The sequence below is a fragment of the Moschus berezovskii genome, chromosome 3 (assembly GCF_049115385.1).
Source record: "Moschus berezovskii isolate FMDL1 chromosome 3, NW_MosBer_1.0, whole genome shotgun sequence".
NCBI lineage: Eukaryota > Metazoa > Chordata > Mammalia > Artiodactyla > Moschidae > Moschus > Moschus berezovskii.
The window spans coordinates 33882660-33895638 of record NC_142462.1 but is presented as its reverse complement, the minus strand read 5'-3'; the positions used below and the strand labels follow the sequence as shown (position 1 = coordinate 33895638).

Sequence of the window (12979 nt, the reverse complement as noted above, 5' to 3'; positions counted from 1 at the left end):
TAAGGAGGCAAAGTTTTCTCATCTATGTCTCTGGAGTTTATTGTGTATGTAGACAATGTCTGGAATTGCTACAATCAACTTTAGACTACTGGAGGAAAGAGACTTACGGTGATACCAACTCTAAGACCAGCAGTATCGGTAGAACTATGAAGAACCTGACTGCCATTGATATGACTGATTACCACGCTATTTTACTAAATGATAAATTATCTTGTCACTGTTACTTCAAATAGGATTTTCTGTTACTTGCAGTGGGAGACTAACCAAGCTTCTATATCTAATACTTACAGTTAATCAGTGTTAGTATTTCAGCATAGCAGCTTCATGTGTGGGTGTGTAAGAAACACTTTAGAAAATATGGGCATTTTATAAAAATTCATACAAGGCAAAAATCATGACAATGAAAACAAAAGTCCCCCTACCACCACCATGCACAATTTCTTCCTGATTTAATTCTATTTATATATGAATTATTCTCGGATATAGATAGATAAAATAAACTTTTATAAAATGAGATATCACCAGTTAGTTTTATTTAAAAAAATTTAATAATGAAAAACTGTATTTGAAAAGACAATAAACATACTAAATGCTTCCTTTCTATATGAGGTACTATTTCCAAAAAGATATGTCTAAGATTAAATGAAGAAACTATTTAAAAGAAATCAGTGTTTGGAGTCTCTTTTTTTAAACCATGTGTTTCTATTTTAAACAGCAGGGAGTCTGTCCCTGCTCAGAAAGGAGCCAATATTAGTGCTTTCACACATCCCCACATCTCACCTCTCCCCAATGCCTCACATTGATGAGAGCTTTAGGAATATTTTTACATTGCCCTCCTTCATAAAATTTGCTTTTTGTCCTACAACCACAGTCTCACATTTGTTTAAAAGGATTCAATTTTTGCCCCATTAACCTAACTATGCTTTCTCCTCCTCTTCTGACTGCATTTCACTTTTTGCTTTTGTTTAAAGTTCTTTTTTTTTTTTCTTTTTTCCCATTGTGTGGGCTTCCCTGTCAAGCTGTCTGGGTCGTGGTTGAGGATGTCTAACTTGCCTACATATTTTCTCTATATTTTAATAACATCTCGCTGGAGTGGAACATTAGGTTGCACTTCTTTTACAGCTTCTGAGCTTTTCCTCCATTATCTTCTGGCATGGAGTGCTGGGTAAGTTTGATAAGCCTTCTTGAGTTTCACACATTCTCTCCCCACCCCCATTCTCTCCCATTGCAGATCTTTGCCTTACTTGCCTGAACCCCTGAAGAATTATTTAGCATTTGAAATTCAATAGCCCAGTTAGGATATGATTCTGTGCTGAGCACTTGAAGCAAATTTTCCTAAAAGATGAGAATTCTTTCAATATGCAGATTTCTTTTTTTTTCCCTTGTCAGTGAAATAATTTTTTATTTTTACAAAATAATCTTCTGTTTCAGTGTTTTGGAATATCAACTTCAGAGACATTATAACCCCTTTGGTACACTATCTTTGTCTGTGTTATTACTGACTTCTCTCCAATTGCTTTAATCCATTTTCCTTTTTCAGTCCCTCTGATTGTCTCCAGCGTGTCCTCTTTGTTGGTAAAAATTTTCACTGGTATCTATTCTGTTTCCTGCTATTTCTAATGAGTATTTTTGTTCTATAATTATCATGCTTTTTTTCATTCTAAATTTGTTTTCCTAGACTTAAAATATCCTTTTTCATCCCATATTATTGGTTTAGCATCTTATCTTTAAGCTTCCGCTTTATGGAATTTATGTTCTTACTAAGGTGCTCTACTTGCAGAAATAAATTATTACACAATTTCATGGTCTCAGTGAAGTTGATGCTTTTTTCTTAGTGGGATCTATCATATTAGTTTTCAGGGAAGAATATTTCACTGCAAAAAGCTATGGGTCTTTTTGTTTCCAGTTTACAGTGTTGCTCTGAAGTCTTCATTTCTCTGAAGAGGGAACATTTGTTCACCTTCCTCCATCTCACCAGTTTCTCTTCCAGAATCCTTTATACTATTCCTCAGTCACAAGAAAAAAACACCACCACCACCAAAAGCTGAGGATATCCACTCAGTTTGCTTCTCTCTAGTTATGGGACTATTAGTGAGAATTTTTAGAAGTTGTCAACTTGTCAGTAAAATTCTAAGAAGGAACAGAATTCAGGCCCTGTTAAGTCTCTCAGTTCTGATCAAAGATTCCTGCATCCATTTTTCCTTTAGCTGCCAGTTTCTGAGATATGTTGGATTAGGGCAAATCATTTTCTTTGCCCAGTTAATGCTAAGTGTTGTGTATAGGGGGTGGGGTTGGGGGGTGGGGTAGACAGTTTATACTATTTTAGGATTACTTCATTATTGATTAGTGGTGAGACATAATATAGTACATTTTCAAATTTCTCATCTCAAAAATCACCTTTTTAAATTCAGAGTTTGGGTTTATTATAGTCTTCTGAGGGATTTTATTGAATTTCCTTACTTAAAGGACATAACAATTATGCCACCTGGGTTGCCCACAGAAAAATAAAATACTCATTCTTGTCCCCATTCTCAATGGACCTACTCATAACCAGCTTTTTGATTGCTACCTATCAAATATTTCAATTGATAACAACTTTTAAGTAAAGATAACCTGAGTTAGAGAATGGCAAAAATAGTAATTATGGGGAATGCCAGAAGTGATTCTTGACATGACAGGGGCATTTCACAGACTTACATTTTCATAATTAGATTCTGCTTTCCAAGTAGACATAAATGACTACTGAATCTAAAATGTTCATTTTCCCTCGATAATACACACCAAGGAGAAAAAAGGATTCTGAAAGGGGGAAGAGACATTTTCCTTAAAAGAAATTCAGAATTTAGATTTCAGTGTTTTTCTTTTATACCCTAAAATAAGAATACATAGTAAAAACAGGAGTTTTCCTTATTGTAAATGTGTTTTACAATGATGCTGTGCAAACTCTAGGAAATTCTTTCATAATAATCATTCCAATATCATCTGGATGGCTCTGCTGTCCAACATATTAAGCAACAAGCCTGGCAACCGGACAACACTCCGAATTCTGCCAGCCGCTGCTGAGTGACCTGAGTCAGTGCTTGTAGATGCTTCAGCTTCTGCCACTTATCACTTATATTGGCCCACACAGCCACAAAAGTGGAGAGCGACCTGGCAAGATGTGTCACTCTTACCGAACTGCAAGATTCAATATTATAAAGCATTTTTACTAAAAAAAAAAAAAAAAAGAAAAGAAAAAAACACTAGCAGACTACATTGTAGAACCTAATTCTAGCTTAGATGTTTAGCATGGCTGGGTCAGAATTAGGAAAAAATGGAACCATAAAAAGTACTTGTAATTCAATAGTGTATAAAGAGCTCTGAAGTAAAGTCATCGATATTAATGCCCAGTATCCAATATAACTAGAAAAACAAATCGGAACTGTAAAGCAATGACTAACAAGAAAACAGCTTTTCAAACAACTAATCTCAAGAAATCTGCTGGGATTTCACTGTTAATTCTGCAACTTCTTTGCCTTTGAATATTATGTAATAAGACATTTCATACCGCACACACAGACACACACACGCGTGCACGCACTACTCTGATTAAAAGTCACCATTTGCTCAAGGAGAGAATTTAATTCTTATCAGACCGGAAAACAAAACAAAACCCTGATTTATACGGCAACTAAGGAAAATTTATCAAAACAAAAAGTCATTTGCCCATGTGATGTACAATCTACAGCTTATCTGGCTTATTCAGCGAGATAGATCTTGGTACTGAAGAACCAGAAACCCAAGTTCATTCACTAAAAGTATTAATAAAAAATAGTGAGAACACACATTAATGATGTGTTACCTTTGACCTTCAAAGGAATGACAAGAGGTAAGCAGGAGGACATCTTTAGTCTTCAATTTACAAGTGAGTAAACCAGTTCCACAACTTAGCAGCAGAGCTCTGGCTTGAACACTGAGCTCTCAGCTCCTAGAATAGGATTCCCTCCACCTTGTACTGCTACAGTATATCTTTTTCTCTTTCAGATCCAAAACCTCCATCAATTTCTAACCCTTTCAGTCACATCTATGCCACTGGTCCAAAGAGGAATTGAACAATATTTGTAGCTAAATGTAACAAAAACAGCCCTAAGTTAACAGTTAAAAGGCAAACCCTACCAATACTGGTCACCAACATCACTATCACTTTCCGCTATATCAGTGATAATCAAAGTTAGATGCATATTAGAATTACTCAGGATTTAAAAACCCCAGTGTCCAGGCTGTTTCTCATACTATTCCAATAGAAACACTAGAAGCGGACCCCAGACGCCAGCATTTTGTAAAATACTCTTAGTGACACCACCTTTGAGAGTCACTGCCTCAGCAGTATACAAGACTAGGGGAATTAAATTTAAGGGCATATAACAATATGCTAATAAACAAAACCAAAAGTTACAGGACATGGTAGGAAGAATGCAAATGTTTTTATGTTTCAAATTTAAAAATAAATAGAACTTGGAGTTTCCTTATTAATACCAGATAGGTTTGGGAGTGGATGTCAACTGACATCACTTTTCATTTATTAGTGCTTACATGTTTCTTCCTGTAAAACACAACAGCACAGACAGTCTCAAGCAGGTCTCTGCTTGAAAATACTGTTGCTTTGTATAAAAAAAAAAAAATCATGAAATGTCAGGAAAATGACAATCTCAACTGAAATTGGAGTAAATTTGTGTATAATTAGCAGATACTGAGAAAAAGTGAAGTTTGCAGACACCTGTAGCAAGGTTCAGTGCTAGCAGTCTCTGCTTGAAAGGCGCAGCTTGTTTTCTACCATATGAAAGAAACAGTAAATTTGTAACACAGAGATAAGGACTAAAAGGACAAAGTGTAGTACTGAACAGACATCTAAAATAGTAATTTAAATAGAGTTGGTAGATACTTACAAATAAAATGCTAAGTGACCAGTTCCATCAGAGACACACAGGCTGACCCCTCCTCATGCTTCTGTCAGCTTTGCAGCCACAAAGGTAATAAACTATACTGAAATTCTGGTATGTTTGCTTTCAATAAGCAGGCACTACGAATTAATGTAAGTCCTGTCACTTAAGTGTGAACATACCAAAATGACCCAAAATTGATATTTTACTTTGGAACAGAAGGATCCAAAAATCATTCCAAATAACCGAGCTTCAAAGAGAACATGCTTCAAACACAGATACAGAGATGAGAAGGCATTCAATGCTAAAACAGATATCAAGCCAACCTGTGGAATCTTTCTTTCCCGTCTAGTTCTACCAAGCAAACGCTGCTTTATGCCACATTCTTAATATGGAAATCTAGGTGGTTATCTATAATTATGATTAAGCCCACACAGAAACACAGAAGATGTGAGGGAGAACTTTAAGCCAATTTAGACTGAAGCATTCGGAAACCAAGGCAAAAAGTCCCTCAAGCTTTAGGAACTAGCTGTAAGGGATAAATATGAAAAGCAACAATTACAAGTACCCAAGTACCGTGCTATTGCCCTGAGAGTCTATGCTTTTAACAAACAGAAACTGATAAAGCTGACAAGCTTCATCTCCCATCAGCTCAGCTTCTTGAAGGCACAAGCATATACAACAGAGAAACTAGAAATTGAAGTCTCTTTCTGTTATTCTTTAAAATGTTGCACCTGCATATAACACCTTTATATGTGTGTTATGCCACTGCATCTGCCTGACAATGCTAGACTCCCCAAAAGCTTTGAAGACGATTAAAATAACCATCTGCTAATAATAATTTTATTTCATCCTTAAGAAGTTTCATTTCGGGCTGAGGGGAAAAAAAGCCAAATTAAAACTACCTTCACAACTCTTGTAGCAAACACATTTCAAAAGGTAGGTCTATAAATAGATGTGATTCTGTAGGCACACTGTAAATATAAAATCATCTGGCTAGAGACGGCTGCAAGGGAACTGCAGCCCCAATACAAACTTACCTGATTTTTAAATCCCCACTACAGCACACATGCAGTCAGCACAGGTCTCTTTCTAGTTGCACGGCCAGTCAGTTGCAAAACACCCCCAACTACATTTTACTTATCTCAGTCCCATCCTTCATCAGAAGCTTGGCGATTTCATTCAGAACCAGCCTGTCCCTGAGCACACTGAATATGCACGGAAACAGCAATGGAAGGGATCTAAGTTAAACCTTCCAGATGCACCAAGAAAACAGCAACATCAACACCAAAAAGCAGCAAACCCTGAAGAGAGGCGCTTCCCTGAACTGCATTTCCCAAGTCAGCCCCCTTTACACACAGAAAACGGCTCAGTGAGGGAGAAAGATCTTACCTGAGCTGATCATACTGTGCATTCTCTGCTGAGCCAAGAGCTGCTCTCGTCCAGCCACCCCATCTGAAGAAAAACACGAGTCAGTCTCGTAAATTGTCTGCAGCATATTCCAATCACTCTTACTTCAGCTACATGAAAGATTCATCGCTGCTCAGTGCACGGGCCCCAGGAGCTACCCTGGCTGATCCTCCCTCCTCCCCAAGGAAAAGCGGCAGAGGATCAACTTCAACAGTGATTTCCTTTCTGTTCAGAAGGACACGCACTTTTCAGAAGACCTGGACACTTTTCCTATGTTACCAACCTGTGCACAAAGCAGAAAGGACCCAGTGGATGCTAGGGCTCTCTGGAGTTTAGGCTATCCCGGAAACTAAAAGCAGGTGGGAACTAGGAGTGTGCTTCAGGGTTATTGCTTTGTCAGAGTAAGTAGAAAAATATTAACTCTACCCACGAGAAAAAGAAACCAATTAAACCTGGCTTATAGTTCCTCAGGCTGCTAGAGTTTCCTTGCAGGAACCGTCAGTCAGTCCTGCCAGTGGCTTCAGCCGGTGCCCTTCTGCTATCTGTGTGTGTGTGTGTCTTCCTCCTCTCTGGTCTCTCTCAGCTCAAGTTGGCTAAAGCTAGTGATAATCCATTTGCATATGAATCAACAACAGCATGGCCCACAGGCACAGAAATAGAACAATGGTCGGCCTGAGCCAAAAATAGGTCAAGCATGGCCGAGTGATTGGAGCCTGCATTAATGCATTTAAAAATACCCCAGCAAACCCAGCTGTCCAGCCTCTATCTTTCAAACCATAATTCTCTATTGCAGGGCCTTAAAAGCCATTAACTCTTTCCTCCCTCCAAGCTTGCTTTTACACACTGTGTTTCCATACTGGCGATTTGCTTCCAAAGAAAGGAAGGGCAGGGGGAGGGGGGGGAATCAAGAATCATAATTCTAAGAGGGCAAATGCACATACATTTCATTTCATTTTATTTTTGTAGTATGTGTTTTTGGAAGAGAGAGGAGAGAAGTGCAGAGCTCTGTATTGGTTCTAAAATAATACTGGAAGCTTTTGCTCATAATGTGGTTTCTGCCTCACCCACGCACAGCAATCCTGGTGTTCTATTTTTGTTGCCTGTTTCTCTGGCTACACTGCAGTTGGCTGTAGCACTAGAAGCTTTTCTGCCTTCTAGTTTCAAGACTGACAGGAGATTTAGTAGAGGTAGTTTCAGAAAACAAGCACATCCCAGAAAAAAATGTTTATGAAAGACTGGCTTGATTTTTTTACTTGCTATTTAATGTAAGGCAACTGTCCCCTTCACAAATCTTAATGCAATCTTAGTCACCTATCTATTATATCCTATTCATTTTCTATTACATCTAAATTTTTTAAAATGTGTGTATATATGAATATATGTGTGTGTGTGTGTGTGTGTGTGTGTGTGTGTGTAACACACACACACACATATATACACAACTTAGACCTAAAAATGCTCCATTTCAGCCTTTCAGGCTAAATTCAATTTACCTGCAAAAGGAAAAGAATATGTTGGTACTTTTCTTATGTTGGTACTTTTCTTACGGATGGTGCAGAACTACTGCATGTACGCACCTGTGGTTCAATAAATATATACAGTCAGTCCCCAGCTCTGAATGTTCAGCATTCATCTCTAAACTGATTGCCTGAAATACAGACCTCACTTTTCTGTAGAAATAGTATTTATAATAGTTGATATATTCCCAGACCAACACATATGTGGAACTCACCCATAAAGTAAATGAGCTACAGAATTTAGTACTAAAAATTCTATAGTTTCTGGTGTATCCTTACAACATCTTTTCTATATGAGGAATAAATTCTACATCATAAATTGACTTGCTAGCTTCAGGCAAATTCCAAGGGCAAATCCCAAAGTGAAAATCCAATGGTCTAGGAGATAGTCTCCTTTTCCTAAACTAGATGGGCAAGAAAAATAAAATTCCTAAGGCACTGGTAGCAGAACAGAAAGAAAGGGAAACAGCAGGAAGTTTCCAGGTTCCCAGGACAATCAGATGAAGGAGGAGTGTTCGTCAACCAGAGTGTGAGGTAGAAGAAAAAGAACAAGGAGACAGAGTTTTGATGAAAAGGAGGAAGCGTGTTAAGTCAATAGGCAGGTTAAATAGGCACTGTTAAAAAATGGCACTAAATTTTCCTCTCTCATATATTAACTTCTACTTATTGCACAATTCCCAGGTGGCGACAGTGGTAAAGAACACACCTGCCAGTGCAGGAGACTTAAGAGACCTGGATTTGATCTCTGGGTCATGCCCCTGAAGGAGAGCATGGCAACCCACTCCAATATTCTTTTCTGGAGAATCCCATAGGCAGAGGAGCCTGGTGGGGTTTATGGGGTCACAAAGAGTCGGACACGGCTGAAGTGACTTAGCATGCACACATTGCACAATTATATTTGAACAGATAAATTACAAGATTTTTTTTAAGAGTTATTTCAAATTACATTTGACTTAAGCAAAACAAGGAAACCTTATGCTCCTGACAATGGGAAAAACTATTTAATTTCATCTGCTATTATAAGTAAACCTTCACTCTGTTAAGAAATTGGTGTTTAAAATTGCAGAAATGGAAATTCTGTGGATCTGGCAACTTAGAGATTATATAACCAATCACAGCATTTTAGACCTGGGAGGACATCTATAATGATGTCCAAACTCTCTGTCCCACAGGATGCCATGGTACCTGGGAGCTGACTCACAGTGTTCTCCAGAAGAGGTTCTTCCCTGAACCAGAGCAGCCGAATTTTCATCTCCTTACTTTGAATAATGATTTCTTTTGAATAATGACTTGTTGTGTTAAAACAAAAATTAAGGAAAAAAGTATGGTGTATGGTAACAGACGGTAACTAGACTTATCATCACTATCATTTTGTAATATATGAAAGTATCTCAAAACATTATGCTGTGCACCAGGAACTAACACAGTGTTGTAGGTCAATCATACTTTGAAGACAAACTCATTAAAAGAAAAATCAGATTTGTGATTATCAGAGTAGAGGGGTAAGGGGAAAGCAATTGGATGAAGGTGGTCAAAGGCACAAACTGCTAGTTATAAGATAAATAATACGGATGTAATGTACAACATAATCATTATATTATATAATACATAATTATTTAATTCAGTTCAGTTCAGTCACTCAGTCGTCTCCGACTCTGCGACCCCATGAATCGCAGAACGCCAGGCCTCCCTGTCCATCACCAACTCCCGAAGTTCACTCAAACTCATGTCCATCGAGTCAGTGATGCCATCAAGCCATCTCATCCTCTGTTGTCCCCTTCTCCTCCTGCCCCCAATCCCTTCCAGCTAATATATGATTAATATAATTAACACTGTTGTCTATTATAAAAAAAAAAAAAGTTGTGAAGAGAGTAAATTCCAAGAGTTCTCATCACAAGAAAAAAATGTTTTTCTTTTCACTTTATCTTGTATCTATAGTAGATGATGTATCAGATGAATACTCGCTAAACCTTTTGTGGTATTCATTAATGCTGTATGTAAGTCAAGACATTATGCCCTACACCTTAAACATACAGTGCTGTATGTCAATTATATCTCAGGAAAACTGGAAGGAAAAAAAATAATTGATCTAGTACGAATGGTCTGCCTAATTTACACATGAAGAAAGTAAAGAAACTTTTTAGGGTTATGAAGGATGAAAAAAGCATTCATTAATGGAGTTATGACAAAAGAGACTTGCTTAGTTTCTAACAGGTAGTCTAGCCTAGCAGGAGCAGCATTCATGTTCTCAAGCCTACCATTTCATCCTTTATGATGCGAGTAAGTATCTGAGACATTCAGAATAAATTTTGATATTATCTACTCATGAAAAATAAAATCATTCAATTGTCTCAGAGTGATTTGAAACAGAATACATAAAACTAATGATAAACATATAAGAGAGATGACAAAAATTCTAGTACAGGGACTTCCCTGGAGGCCCAGTGGTTAAGAATCCGCACTCCCAATGTAGAGGACCTGGGTTTAACCCTTGGTCAGGGAACTAGATCCCACATGCTGCAACTAAGACCTGGTGCAGTCAAATAAATAAATAAATAAATATATTTTTTAACAACACATACTTTCTCTTAAAAAAAAAAATCCTAGTACAGAATTTCCCTGACTAAAGTTGTGGTTACTTCCCAATAAACTCCTTCATGAAAAATATCATTAAGTCAAAATGTTTTTAACGTACACTTAACCCACCAAATATCATAGCTTATCCTAGCCTACTTTAAACAGGCTCAGAACACTTACGGAAATCTACAGTTGGACAAAAGCATCTAATACAAAGTGTATTTTACATGGAGCATTGAATATCTCATGTAATTGACTGAATACTATGCTGAAAGTGAAAACTAAATGTTTTTAAGCATATTGGTATTTACCCAGCGGTCACTGTGGCTTGCTAGGAACTGTGGCTCACGACTGCTGCCCAGCATCTTCAGAAAATATCAAAAGGCCTATCGCTAGCACAGAAAAGATCAAAACGCCAACTATAGTTTCTACTAAATGCTTATCTTTTTCACACCATAGTAAAGTTGAAAACTGGTAAATGGAACTGAAACCATGCATAGTGATTAGTCAAATCTGTTTCACCTGCTTGGACTAATCAAGGTTGTTTTAATATTTGCATGTCCTCCAAGAGCACATGGCCTAAACAGTAAGATGCTTGCCCAAGAAGTTTTCCAAAAACCTGGAGTCAGCTGCATATAATTTGAGCTGAGTTGGTTAAGACTGGGTAGGACCACAGACTCTTCAAATGGGCATGCCCAGTGTTCACAAAGTGACCTTTTGAACATGTAGGAGCCTGTAGCTTAGTTGCACCTGTACCTAAAGATAATTATTGCACCTTTTTCCAATCACCTTTCACCAGGCTTCCCAAGCTCCCCATGCCTCAGACACCCCTGCTTTTCTTATTCTTTATCCCATCAATACCCCTAGCCCTTGGTCTGTGAGATTTGTTCTTTTGTCTTCTCACCAGGTTGCCTTTCCAATAAGTCTTCTCTCTGCTGAAAATCTCCAGGGGTTCAGTGTTTTGGCTTGCTGTGTGTCAGCACGATGAACCTGGTTTGGTAACTGAACCACTGACATTGGGGACCATCTGCATTGACATAATATAAATCTCTTGTCGTTTTACATTTACATTATTCCCTCAAACTACAATTTACAAAAATATTCACCAAGCTTTTATAATCATACAAAATAAAATAAAGTGAAACTCAAAAGAGTAATTATCCATTCTCAGAGGTCCCCAGATAGGGCAGTCCACATAGAATGGTACAAATAATGGATCTTCTTCACTCTGATCAAGTTATATAATTTCAGGATTATTTATATTTCATCCATGCATTCTTTCAGCATGTTTTGTCATTAGCAAACTTGTCTTTCAACTCTTGATAGTGAAAACTTAGTTTAGAGCAAAAAGACACAGGACACTTATATAAAATAGATGCCATTTTTTCCTGGAGGGTAAACAGCATCATTAAAATCACCACCAAGTATATTGATTACCTCTATTATCTAAGAACTTAAATATCAAGAATATTGAAGTAATTCTTCTCACACCATCTCAATAAAGTCGGTAAAGAAATGTTACTAAGTTTCCTTCTGGGTATTTGCAAAACCAATTTTACTGACTAGGAAAAAAAAAGATACTACTTTTCATATTATAAGAAATATAACAAGTTAATACAAATGTAAGGCTAGAATAGATGGGTAGTTTTAAAATTTTAATATAATAAATTTTACTTCAATTTAAAAAACATTTTGGAAATTGATCTAAATATTACACTTAACATGTAAAAAAGAATAGGGCAAAATATTTGAAATAGGCATTGAATCCTAATGCAAACTGTCATTCAAAGGTAATTATGATAATTCCAATTCTTTTTAAGGATATATAGGAAGATGAAAAAAATTAATTAAACATTTAAATCAATTTTACTTAAAATTTTAAATTATAGCATAAAAATCTATATGGCATCAAAATATTTCCACAAATAAAATAAATACCGAAAACTCCACTGGAAAAAAGCAAAGAAGGTGCTATAACCTGATCCACCATATTACATCCGCTCTTCATCTATAATCAAGCACAGATTTTTCACGTACTACCAAATCCTACGGTTCTAGAATATAGATGCAGTAAGATTTAAAACTCATTTGACTGAAATACTACATAGTGCTTTACAAGAAGCTACAAATTACTCACCCAGAGCTTTAACTCCTCCATGTACTCTTACTCACTCATCTTGCTGCTTCTCCCATCCTCACATTTCTCAAAGTATTGTCACAGCAATGAAGTTACACACACTTACCTGTGGGCAACTGACTTGATTTCTTGACCCCAGAGGAACAGCAAGGAGAGGGAGAGTACAATGTACTAATTTTTATTTTGAACTAAGTAGTTCATTTTTCTGAAATTTCTGTCTCTTGGAAAAACATGAAAAATTCTTATTAAATTTGTTGCTGTCGTTTAGTCGCTAAGTCATGTCTGACTCTTTTGCAACCCTATGGACTGTAGCCTGCCAGGCTCCTCTACAGTGGGATTCCCCAGACAAGAATATTGGAGTGGTTGCCATTACCTGTTCCAGGAGATCTTCCTGACCTAGGGATCAAACTCGTGTCTTC

At 37.1% G+C, this 12979-nt stretch overlaps 1 protein-coding gene across 4 annotated transcripts in view; it reads right to left on the bottom strand.

Moving 5' to 3' along the window:
• Positions 1-12979, bottom strand: part of LOC129552284 (histone deacetylase 9) — a 716367-nt gene that overhangs the window by 209889 nt on the left and 493499 nt on the right. For 3 of the 4 annotated variants that reach the window (XM_088833594.1, XM_088833606.1, XM_088833586.1), the window contains exon 3: positions 6312-6374. In XM_088833594.1, coding sequence (XP_088689720.1) covers positions 6312-6374 — 63 coding nt within the window. Of the gene's footprint in view, positions 1-6311; positions 6394-12979 lie in introns of those variants that run through there. The other variant, XM_088833597.1, reaches the window with a different exon arrangement.